At 41.3% G+C, this 12,757-nt stretch overlaps 1 protein-coding gene across 1 annotated transcript in view; it reads right to left on the bottom strand.

Moving 5' to 3' along the window:
* Positions 1-204: 204 nt before the first annotated feature.
* ddx43 (DEAD (Asp-Glu-Ala-Asp) box polypeptide 43) overlaps positions 205-12,757 on the bottom strand; it is an 83,609-nt gene continuing 71,056 nt past the window's right edge. The window contains exons 14-17 of the mRNA XM_063071511.1: positions 4,809-4,947; positions 4,311-4,398; positions 956-1,093; positions 205-401 (exon numbers count right to left, since the gene is read on the bottom strand). Of these exons, the coding sequence (XP_062927581.1) occupies positions 393-401; positions 956-1,093; positions 4,311-4,398; positions 4,809-4,947 (374 nt within the window). The 3' untranslated portion in view covers positions 205-392. The remainder of the gene's footprint in view (positions 402-955; positions 1,094-4,310; positions 4,399-4,808; positions 4,948-12,757) is intronic.

The following is a 12,757-nucleotide window of genomic DNA, read 5'->3' as shown; positions in this document are numbered from 1 at the left end:
TATTATGCTACATTAGGAAATCTGAACACAGGATGCTCCTGAACCTTAAATATAACAGATTATACACTGACAAGTGTTTTTAATATGAGTTTATGTTTATTCATCTTTGAATAATATACAATAACTTTCCAGAAAGCTAACATCAAGATACAGGGACAGCACCTCTGCCACAGGGTGGAACTACATCCACCACCTTTGGCCAAGGAGCAGTCTCGGTAGAAAACAACATGCTTACCAAAAAAAATCATCCAAAGAAAATATTTTCAAATAGTGAAAAGTGAAATGTAGTGTTCACATACTTTGGGCTAGAGTCTGGATAGGAACTTGCATTTTCCTGTGCAGCAGAATTCAGGTTTTATTTTTCCATTATAATAGATTACAGGGTCATCACATTAGTTTCTCTGAAAAGATAAAAATTTGTATAAATTATCCCAATGTTTGGCTTTAATCAACTGAAACTCAAACAAGAGAAAATCTGCAAATGCTGGAAATTAAAGTAATACACACGAAATGCTAGAGGAACTCAGCAGTACAGGCAGCATCTATGGAAGAGTAAACATTTGATGTTTTGGGCCAAGACCCTTCATCAGGAGGGGTCTCAGCCCAAAACGACGACTGTTGACTCGTTTCCATAGATGTTGCCTGGCCTGCTGATTTCCTCCAGTATTTTGTGTGTAGCAACTGAAAATGCTTGCTTTTAATATTCACTATCATTTGAGGTAATTTTGAAGAAAAATAATCCTCAAATTTTTGTTTCCTGACTTATTTCTTTCACTGAGAAAGACATCTTTCCCAGTGCAAGTGCCACCATCATTAGTCGTACTACAGTAACTTGGTCAGAGACCATCACTAACAATTAGCAAAAACAAAAGATTCAAATATTGAATCAAGGAATAGCCTGATTTTTAAAGATGCATGAACACAGAACAGCTGGAATTGTGATTACTGATCTTACTTTGTTCCAGTCCCTGCGGCCACGCCTGTGGTCTCCGTGTCTTTCATTAGAGGAGGCTGCCATCTCCCGATCGTACTCCTTCTTCATTCTGTCCTGTTTGTACCTCTCAGCCATCATCAGTAACTCTACAGGAACTGGCTGCACGTGAGAAGTTATACAACTGAACAGGGTTGTGGTAGTGAAGCAAGAGAACAGACTCACATGGCTGACAGAGACGCATAGACAGGACTACAGCAGCTTACTGCATGGAATCCCTCCCAGCCATCTAACAATCTCTTTGACATCCTACCATCAGGCAGGAAGTATTGCAGCATTAGGTCAAGGACTATTAGAATAGGAAACAGCTTCTTCCCCCAGGCCATAAGACTACTGAACTCCCTGCCACCACCCAAGTCTCATCATGTGTGAAGCTCCAGAAGCATTATATTATTTACTTTTTAACTTGAGTCATAAATGCACCTTATGTTAAATGTCAATCTTCTAGAATATATTTTATTATTTGTTAACTTATTTGTGATAATATTACTTTATGTGTTGTGTGTGAGCAATATGTGATGTGCTGCGCAATTTGATCTGGAGGGAAGTTGTTTTGTTTGGTGGTATATATTTATATGGTTGAGTGACAAATGAACTTGAATCAGACCATTCATTCTGACTGATCTACATCTGTGTTTATAGTCTACACCTCTCTCATACCACTGTGCTATCCTTTCAGTAAACTCATTTATCTTTTCATCTGTTTTCATCTTAACTATTAATCACGGTAGCAAGCTCTATATTCTTCCTAATCTTGAGTTAAAGCTTGTGTCCATTGGATTTATTAATTGCCATATTTTTTTTTACAGCCAGCTGGTTGAGTAATATCGCAACAATGACCTTACACTCAACAGCAGTTAAGACAAAAGAACTGATTGTGAAATGCAAGAAGGGGAAGTTGGGAGAACACACACAAGTCCTCATTGAGAGGGTCGGCAGTTGAAAGGATGAGCAGTTTAAGCTCCTGGGTGTCCACAGCCCTGAAGATCTATCCTGTGCCCAACATCTTGATGCAATTATGAAGAAGGCATGTCAGCGGCTATACTTCATTAGAGGTCTGTGGAGCTTTGGTATGTCTACAGCACATTTTCTACAGAGGTACTGTGCAGAGTATTCTAACTGGCTGCATCACAATCCGATGTGGAGGCTCCAATGCACAGGGTCGAATAAAACTGCAGAGAGTTGTAAACTCAGCCAGCTCCATTACAGGCATCCTACCATCAAGGACATCTTCAATAGGCAATACCTCAAGAAGGCAGCATCCATCATTCAGGATCCCCACCATCCAGGACATGCCCTCTTCTCATTACTACCATTAGGGAGAAGGTACAGGAAACCCAAGAGACTTGCTAAATGTTTTAGGAACAACATGAACATTTCCAGAAGGGTCTGTTCTGGGACCTTCCTCTTTGTGATTTTTATAAATGACCTGGATGAGGAAGTAGAAGGGTGGGTTAGTAAGTTTGCTGATGACACAAAAGTTGGGGGTGTTATGGATAGTCTGGAGGGTTGTCAGAGGTTACAATGCAAAATTGATAGGATGCAGAACTGGGCAGATGGAGTTCAACCCAGGTAAGTGTGAAGTGCTTCATTTTGGTAGGTCAATTTTGAAGACAGAATATAATATTAATGGTAAGACTCCTGGCAGTGTGGAGGATCAGCGGGATCTTGGGGTCTATGTCCATAGGACACTCAAAGCTGCTGCACAGGTTGACAGTGTTGTTAAGAAGGCTTAAGGTGTGTTGGCATTCATCAACTGTAGGATTGAGTTCAAGAGACTTGAGGTAATGTTACAGCTATACAAGACCTTAGTTAGACCTCACTTGGAGTACTATGTTCATCTCTGGTCACCTCCCTACAGGAAGGATGTGGATACTATAGAGAGAGTGCAGAGGAGATTTACAAGGATGTTGCCTGGAATTGAGAGCATGCCTTTATGAGAATAGGTTGAGTGAACTTGGCCTTTTCTCATTGGAATGATCGAGGATGAGAGGTGTGTAAGATGATGAAGGGTCTTGATCGTGTGGATAGCCAGAGGTTGTTTCTCAGGGCTGAAATGGCTAACATGAGGGGGCATGATTTTAAGATGCTTCGAAGTAGGTAGAAGGGGGAATGTCAGATGCAAGTCTTTCCACACAGAGAATGGTAGGTGCGTGGAATGCACTGCCAGTGATGATGGTAGAGGCAGACATGATAGGGTCCTTTAAGAGACTCTTAGATAAGTACATGGAGCATAGAAAAATAGACAGCTATGTGGTAGGGAAATTCCAGGCAGTTTCTAGAGTAGCTTACAAAATTGTGGGCTGAAGGGCCTGTAATATACTGTAGATTTCTGTTTCTAACATCTTCCCTTCTACCATAAGAATTTTTGAATGAACCATGAACCTCACTAGTCAGCTTTAAAAATATTTCTTATTGTAACTTATTGTGATTTTTTTTTGTATTGCACTGTACTGCTGTCGCAAAACAACATATTTCATGATGCAAGTCAATGAATTAATTAATTAGAGATATAATGCAGAGCAGGCCCTTCTGACCCAATGAGCCGCACAGCCCAGCAACCCACTTATTTAACCTTAGCTTATCTACAGGATAATTTACAATGACCAATTAACCTACTAACTGGTACGTCTTTGGACTGTGAGAGGAAACCGGAACACCTGGAGGAAACACACGTACTCATGGAAAGGACGTACAAATGTTTTATAAATAGTGCTGGAATTAAAACTGAACCCAGATGCCCCGAGCTGTAATAGCATTGCGCTAACCACTACACTACCACGACGCACTTCATCAATGAATAATATCAGTGATATTAAACCTGATTCTGATTCAGTTGCCTTTGGTTTCCCTCATAAATTGAACCTTATTCTGAAAATCTAACCAATCAAACTCTTTCATAAACTCATGTCCTCTATCAGGCCACCCTTTCGCCTTTAATGCTGGATACATTCTATTCAGTTCACCACTCACCATGACGGAACTACTTAATGAAAAGTTGGATTGGATGATTTGCTAGTGCAATCCCAACTGAAAGGATTTTCCTTTATCTTACGTAATGTGATATGATCTTAAGATGTGAACATCTTATGAAAGATGAGGTGTAGAAGATACTTCAAATTGTGTTAAACGTAGATCTCTCTTTTAAGCTTTTCAGCCATAAATTGGGGCATCATTTCATCCAAATTCATTCAGTTTGCAACTGGTGCTCAGCATACACTAAAACAAAGCCCATTCACCTGCTCCTGATGGAATAGGAAAGCAAGTCGAACTGACCAATGAGTTACTGAAGTGTAATGCCAACAGAACTAAAATATACCTGACTCGATCGTTCCAGAATTCCAATCAACTCAGCAGCAAATCTCCAGTTGCTTCTTGTAACAAGTGTTATAGCTTGTCCCTTGCGCCTGAAAAGGGAACAGAATACATTTCAAACAAAAGTGACTCCATAAAATCCTGGGGATCTGCATGAAGTACTGGGAAGTATACAGCATTGAAGGAAGCTTACAACTTGGCCCTGTGAAAAGTAAAAGAGCCAGTAATTGCTCTTGGTTAGAGGGACAATGGGCTGGCGTTTTCACACCAATAACCTAAGGGAATTAGCTGGTAGTAAATACAAGATTAAGTGAAGGACTGGATAACCAACCACAAACACAAAATACTGGAAAACCTGAAGAACTCAAAAATGCTGGAGGAACTCAGTGGGTCAGGCAGCACCTACGGAGGGGTATAAACAGTCAATGCTTCAGGCTGACACCTTTCATCAGGTAACTCAGGGTTGGAACCAATGTCCACAGCAGCACAAACCAATACCTACCCTGCTCTGCCGGTCCGTCCAATTCTGTGCACGTACTCTTCCATATTGCGAGGAAAGTCAAAATTGAATACGTGCGTGATATCATGCACATCAAGGCCACGCGAAGCAAGATCTGTTGCGATAAGAATCCGAACTCTGCCTGCAGGGAAGAGGAGCTTGCAGTCATTTTGAAGAAATCAAATGCATTTCCGAAAAACCCCTCCCTCACTCCCACCTCACCACACACACACTGGACTCAGCCCTCAACCCCTCCCACCCTACTCCAGACTCTGAATCCTACTCCCACTCCCCAACAACTTTGTGGATTCAGTCTCTCTTATGTCCATGCCATTTCCTGACCCAGTGCCCCTGAGCTTGGTTCCCTGTCAACAGTTGTCTGACAGGTTTCTGATGCTTTGTTTATGTGACACCAGCAACTCATCACCTTTTTGTGGCTGTTTAGGATCAGATACACAAGGTGTAACAGAGAGTGGATATCGGACCTCTGGAGAACAATGCTGAAGGGATAGTAATGGGGGACAATGAAATGACAGATGACCTGAATAAGTATTTTGCATCAGTCTTCACTGTGGAAGACACCAGCAGTATGGTGGCAGCTCATCCAGGTGTCAGGGAGCATGAAGTGTGTGAAGTTACCACAACTAAAGAGAAGGTTCTAAGGAAACTGAAAGGTCTGAAGGTAGTTAAGTCACCTGGACCAATTGGCATACACACCAGAGTTCTGAAAGAGGTGGCTGAAGAGATCGTGGAGGCATTAGTAATGATCTTTCAAGAATCACTAGATTCTGGAATGGTTCTGGAAGACTGGAAAATTGCAAATGTCACTCCACTCTTCAAGAAGAGAGAGAGGCAGGAGGAGGAAACTATAGGCCAGTTAGTTTGGCCTCAGTGGTTGGGAAGATGTTGGAGTTCATTATTGAGGACGAAGTCTCAGGATACTTGAAGCCACATGATAAAATAGGCCATGGTCAGCATGGTTTCCTCAAGGGAAAATCTTGCCTGACAAATCTGTTGGAATTTTTTGTAGAAATAACAAGCAGGATACACAAAGGAGAATCAGTTGTGTATTTGGATTTTCAGAAGGCCTTTGACAAGGTTCCACATGAGGCTGCTTAACAAGCTATGAGCCTGTGGTATTACATGAAAGATTCTAGCATGGATAAAGCAGTGGCTGATTGGCAGGAGGCAAAAAGTGGGAATAAATGGAGCTTTTTCTGTTGGCTGCCGGTGTCTAGCGGTGTTCCATAGGGGTCTGTGGTGAGACAGATTCTTTTTACGTTTCCATTCTGTAAAAGGGCTCGACGGTTTGGAGTTTGTCAAATGAGCGGAAGATAGTTTTTTGCAGCAAAACATAGAGGTACCAACTAGAGAAGGAGCAGTGTTGGATCTCCTGTTAGGGAATGAGATAGGGCAGGTGACGGAGGTATGTGTTGGGGAGCACTTTGGGTCCAGTGATCACACTACCATTAGTTTCAATATAATTATGGAGAAGGATAGGACTGGACGCAGGGTTGAGATTTTTGATTGGAGAAAGGCTAACTTTGAGGAGATGTGAAAGGATTCAGAAGGAGTGGATTGGGACAATTTGTTTTACGGGAAGGATGTAATAGAGATATGGAGGTCATTTAAAGGTGAAATTTTGAGGGTACAGGATCTTTATGTTCCTGTTAGGTTGAAGGGAAAGGTTAAAAGTTTGAGAGAGCCATGGTTTTCAAGGGATATTGGAAACTTGGTTCGGAAAAAGAGAGGGATCTACAATAAATATAGGCAGCTTGGAGAAATTAAAAAAGCTGAAAGAAGATATGAGGTTGCTTTGGTAAATAAGGTGAAAATAAATCCAAAGGGATTTGGATTCAGTTATATTAATAGCAAAAAGATAGTGAGGAATAAAATTGGTCCCTTAGAGAATCAGAGTGGACGGCTATGTGCGGAGCCAAAAGAGATAGGGGAGATTTTGAACAATTTCTTTTCTACGGTATTCACTGAGAAGGATATTGAATTGTGTCAGGTAAAGGAAACAAGAAGGGTAGTTATGGAAAGTATGACGATTAAAGAAGAGGAAGTACTGGCGCTTTTAAGGAATATAAAAGTGGATAAGTCTCCAGGTCCGGACAAGATATTCCCTCGGACCTTGAGGGAAGTTAGTGCAGAAATAGCAGGGGCTCTGACAGAAATATTTCAAATGTCATCAGAAACGGGGATGGTGCCAGTGGATTGGCGTATTGCTCATGTGGTTCCATTGTTGAAAAAGGGTTCTAAGAGTAACCTAGCAATTATCGGCCTGTGAGTTTGACGTCAGCAGTGGGTAATTTGATGGAAAGTATTCTTAGAGATGGGATATATAATTATCTGGATAGACAGGGTCTGATTAGGAACAGTCAACATGGATTTGTGCGTGGAAGGTCATGTTTGACAAATCTTATTGAATTTTTTGATGAGGTTACCAGGAAAGTTGACGAGGGTAAAGTGGTGGATGTTGTCTATATGGACTTCAGTAAGGTCTTTGACAAGGTTCCACACGGAAGGTTAGTTAGGAAGGTTCAATCGTTAGGCATTAATATCGAAGTAGTAAAATGGATTCAGCAGTGGCTGGATGGGAGACGCCAAAGAGTAGTGGTGGATAACTGTGTGTCAGATTGGAGGACGGTGTGCAGCGGTATGCCTCAGGGATCTGTACTGGGTCCAATGTTGTTTGTCATATATATTAATGATCTGGATCATGGGGTGGTAAATTGGATTATTAAGTATGCAGATGATACTAAGACAGGTGGCATTGTGGATAATGAAGTAGGTTTTCAAAGCTTGCAGAGAGATTTAGGCCAGTTAGAAGAGTGGGCTGAAAAATGGCAGATGGAGTTTAATGCTGAAAAATGTGAGGTGCTACATTTTAGTAGGACTATTCAAAATAGGACATACATGGTAAACGGTAGGGCACTGAAGAATGCTGTAGAACAGAGGGATCTAGGAATAATGGTGCATAGTTCCCTGAAGGTGGAATCTCATGTGGATAAGGTGGTGAAGAAAGCTTTTGGTATGCTGGCCTTTATAAATCAGAGCATTGAGTATAGGAGTTGGGATGTAATGTTAAAATTGTATAAGGCATTGGTAAGGCCAAATTTGGAGTATTGTGTACAGTTCTGGTCACCGAATTATAGGAAAGATGTCAATAAAATTGGGAGAGTACAGAGGAGATTTACTAAAATGTTCCCTGGGTTTCATCTCCTAAGTTACAGAGAAAGGTTGAACAAGTTAGGTCTTTATTCTTTGGAGCGTAGAAGGTTGAGGGGGGACTTGATAGAAGTGTTTAAAATTATGAGGGGGATTGATAGAGTTGACGTGGATTGGCTTTTTCCATTGAGAATGGGGGAGATTCAAACAAGAGGACATGAGTTGAGAGTTAAGGGCAAAAGTTTTGGGGTAACATGAGGGGGAACTTCTTTACTCAGAGAGTGGTAGCTGTGTGGAACGAGCTTCCAGCAGAACTGGTTGAGGCAGGTTCGATGTTGTCATTTAAAGTTAAATTGGATAGATATATGGAGAGGAAAGGAATGGAGGGTTATGGGCTGAGTGCAGGTTGGTGGGACTAGGTGAGAGTAACAGTTCAGCATGGACTAGAAGGGCTGAGATGGCCTGTTTCCGTGTTGTAATTGTTATATGGTTATCTGTCAATGATTTGGATGACGGAATTGATGGCTTTGTTGCAAAGTTTGCCAGATAGTATGAAGTTAGGTGGAGGGGCAGGTAGTTTTGAAGAAGTAGGCTACAGAAGGACTTAGAAAGATTAGGAGAATGGGCAAAGAAATGGCAGATGGAATAGTGTCAGGAAATGTACGGTCATGCACTTTAATAGAAGAAACAAAAGGGTTGACTTTTCTGAATGGAGAAAAATAAACTGAGGTGCAAAGAGACTTGGGAGTCCTTGCAGAGGATTTCCTGAAGGCTAATTTACAAGTTGAGTCTGTGGTGAGGAAGGCAAATGCAATGTTAGCATTCATTTCAAGAGGACTAGAATATTAAAGCAAGGACATAGTGTTGATACTTTATAAGGTCTCACTTTTGGTATTGTGAGTAGGTTTGGGCCCCATATCTTAGAAAGGATGTGGTGAAACTGGAGAAGGTTCAAAGGACATTCACAAAATTAATTCCAGGATTGAATAGCTTGTCATATGAAGAGCATCTGATGGCTCTAGGCCTGTATTCATGAGAACTCAGAAGAATGAGGGGTGACCTCATAGAAACCTATCGAATGGTGAAAAGGCCTTAATAGAGTGGATGTGGAGAGGATATCTCCTATGGTGGGAAAATCTAAGACCAGAGGATACAGCCTCAGAATAGAGGGCTGTCTTTTTGAAATGGAATTGAGGAGGAATTTCTTTTGCCAGAGAGTGGTGAATCTGTGGAATTAGCTGCCACAAGGAGCTATGGAGGCAGAAACTTATGTATATTTAAGGGAGAGATTGATAGATTCTTGATTGGTCAGGGCATGAAGGAATATGGGGGGAGGGGGTGGAAAGGTAAGAGATTGGGGCGGAGAGGAAAAATGGATCAGCCATGATGAAATGGTGGACAGACTCAATGGACCAAATACCTAATTCTGCTCCTATATTTTATGGTATTATGGAAATACATTTGATCGACACATTTCACTGTGTTTTTATGTATACCTGAAAAATAAAGCTAATCTTCATAAATCATTACTGTTCTGAAGAAATGGTGGCTGGTGTGAGGACTAATGAGAGGGCATCTCAGAGTGCCATGGGAAGAGCTGAGGTCTAGCGTCGATCACACAATACTTACCTTCATAAATAATCATAGTATCATGGGGTAATAAGATCTGGGAAGAAGTTAGAGGTTTAACACACTCTTCATAATTGGTGCCTACCAACTCCTAACTATCACATCAATAAACTACCACTGCTAAAAATTTCACCACAAGCAATTATTCAGTGGGTCTAGTCCTATATGACATAGGAACAGAATTAGGCCATTCAGCCCATCATGGCTGCTCCACCATTCAACCATGGCTGATTTATTTTCCTTCTCAACCCCATTCTCCTGCATTCCTCACATAATCTTTAGAGTACTTACTAATTAAGAAGCTATTAACCCCCACTTTAAATACACTCAATGACTTTACATTTGTGGCAATGAATTCCACAGATTCACCACCCTCTGGCTAAATTCCTCCTCATTTGTGATGGAGGGCACTTTGTAAACAAACACACTAACTCACTCGTCATTCTGCTGTCTTCCCTGGTATATTCTCAGAATGGGGTCACTGCTTTGCTGCTGCTTATGCATGGGAGGGGAGAGCTGGGGGGGGGCTTTGGGGTTCTGTCATTCATTCTTCAGGGTACTCCTCTGTTTCTGTGGATGCTTATGAAGAAGAAGAATTTCAGGATGTATATTGTATACATTTCTCTGACATTAAATGTACCTATTGAAACCTATTAAACTGAGCTGATGCACTTGAGTTGACGTTATGGTGCCTTTCCTGCCATACACAGCTGAAATATTCAATTTCTTTAGTAATTGGGATGTGCAAGTGTGTATATGTTGTTTGTATATTGAATTTCAGATAGATACTTCTGTTTATTTTGTCATATGATTGTAACTACATTGTGAGGTGCATCATATTCTAATTCACGTTTAGTCTCAAGTTATCTTTGTGGGTAATTAAAGATGGGTAATTAAAAATCAGGGTCTTTGCTCTCAGTAAGAGGGAGATCAGGGCTGCCAAGAGTTCACACTGGACCAAAATAGTATGGAACTATTATTGTGTTTTCTGGTAGTTATCTTTGGCAATTTTCTTTTCAATATTTTTGCTAATTTTTGTAATTTTTATTTTGACACACCCAATAAACACCCTTACACGAAAAGGCTAAGTGACTCCAGCCAGTTTTCCTTTAGTCACAACCCAAAATCTAACATTTCTTTTTTAAAATGGACATCCTTGTATTCTGAGACTGTGCCCTTTGGTCCTGGACTTCCTTACTGTTGGAATCATCCTCTGCATGTCCACTTAATCTTCTAAACCCCACTGAGTACAGGTCCAGACCCATGAAATGCTGTTCATATATCAACCCTTTCAAACCCAGGATCATTCTCGTGAACTTCTCTGGACCCTCTCCAATGCCAGCATGACCTTTATTAGATATGGGGCCTAAAACTGCTCACAATACTCCAAATGCAGTCTGATCAATGCTTTATAAAGCCTCAGCATTTAATTTCAGATTTCCGATTTTCCTTCCATATTCCCTTGAAGCTTTAGAGAGGGTGCAGAGAGATTTACTAGGATGTTGTTTAGATTGGCGATCAATTCTTATGAGGACAGGTTGAGTGAGTGAGGGTTTATTTCTTAGAAGCAAAGGACAAGAGGTGACTTGATAGAGGTGTACAAGATGATAAAAGGCATGGATCGAGTGGATAGCCAGAGGTTCTTTTTTCCAGGATGGAAATTGTTAATAGCAGGGTGCATAATTTTAAGACAATTAGAGGAAAGTGTAGAGTGTGTTGAAGGAGGCAGATAAAATAGGGACATTTAAGAAACTCCTAGGCACATGGATGATATCAAAAATGGATGATTTTGTAGGAGGGAAGGGTTAGATTAATCTTACAGCAAGTTAGAAGGTTGGCATAACATTGTGGGCTGAATTCCCTGTATAGTGCAATAGTGTTTTATGTTCTCTTACTTTCCGGTGATGTCATCTACGGACTTGTTATATCACAATCAGATTATAAAATCTCCTGGCTTTTGACTCTCCTCCTCTGCTCTCATCACATCATATCCTAGGTTCAGGATCCTCCACTCTTCCCCTGCGTCGTCCACACCACAGCTCCTCCAGAATCCGCATCCTGAAAATTCTGCCTTCCTAACTCTCACACACAGACTTCAACATCATAGCCTCCCACAGCAAACAATTCCTCAGACCCAGCAAAGGGGAAGTAATACAACTTGTCAGAATACTTTATTTACAAGAATATTCAAAGCACTGTAAAGAATATTAATATTAATGGTGACTCTTGGCATTGTGGAGGATCTGAAAGATCTTGGGGTCCATGTCCATAGGACACTCAAAGCTGCTGCGCAGTTGACAGTGTTAAGAGGGTGTATATTGCGTTGTCATTCATCAACCATGGGACTGAGTTCAAGTACCATAAGGTAATGTTACAACAATGTAAGACCTTGGTCAGACCCCACTTGGAGTACTGTGTTCAGTTCTGGTCACCTCACTACAGGAAGGATGTGGAGACTATTGAGAGAGTGCTGCCGGGATTGGAGGACATACCTTATGAGAATAGGTTGAGTGAGCCTGGCCTTTCCTCCTTGAAGTGACGGAGGATGAAAGGTGACCTGATAGAGGTGTATAAGACATTGAGGGGCATTGATCATGTGGATCGTCTGAGGCTTATATAAGGGGACACAGTTTTAAGGTGCTTGGAAATAGGAACCAAGGGGATGTCAGGGCTAAGTTTTTCACATAGAAAGTGGTGGGTGTGTGGAATGCACTGCCAACGGCAGTGGTGGAAGCGGATACAACAGGGTCTTTCAAGAGCCTCTTCGATAGGTACATGGAACTTAGAGAAATAGAGGGCTATGCGCCAGGGAAATTCTAGGCAGTCTCTAGAATAGGTTACATGGTTGGCACAACATTGTGGTCTGAAGGGCCTGTAATGTGCTGTAGATTTCTATGTTCACCCAAGAAAGGGCTGTGTGAATAGATGGGGCGGTCAGAGATAAGGAAGATTATTTGATCAGTGCTTTAGCAATACATCTAAACTGTGCCAACAACCCAATCTCCTCTCAAATTTTTTCTTTAAGTTAAAATAAGTATTGAGACAACTTGGGGCTCTTTTAATTGCTCTCCATCGAGTTCGGGAGAGACTAGAACTAAAAGCCACGGATTAAGTGTAATGGTGAAATACCTAAGGAGAACCTGAGGAGGGAA

This window comes from Mobula hypostoma, chromosome 2 (assembly GCF_963921235.1).
Source record: "Mobula hypostoma chromosome 2, sMobHyp1.1, whole genome shotgun sequence".
NCBI classification, from domain to species: domain Eukaryota; kingdom Metazoa; phylum Chordata; class Chondrichthyes; order Myliobatiformes; family Myliobatidae; genus Mobula; species Mobula hypostoma.
The sequence above is the reverse complement of the archived record's forward strand: the minus strand, read 5'-3'. Positions and strand labels throughout refer to the sequence as shown.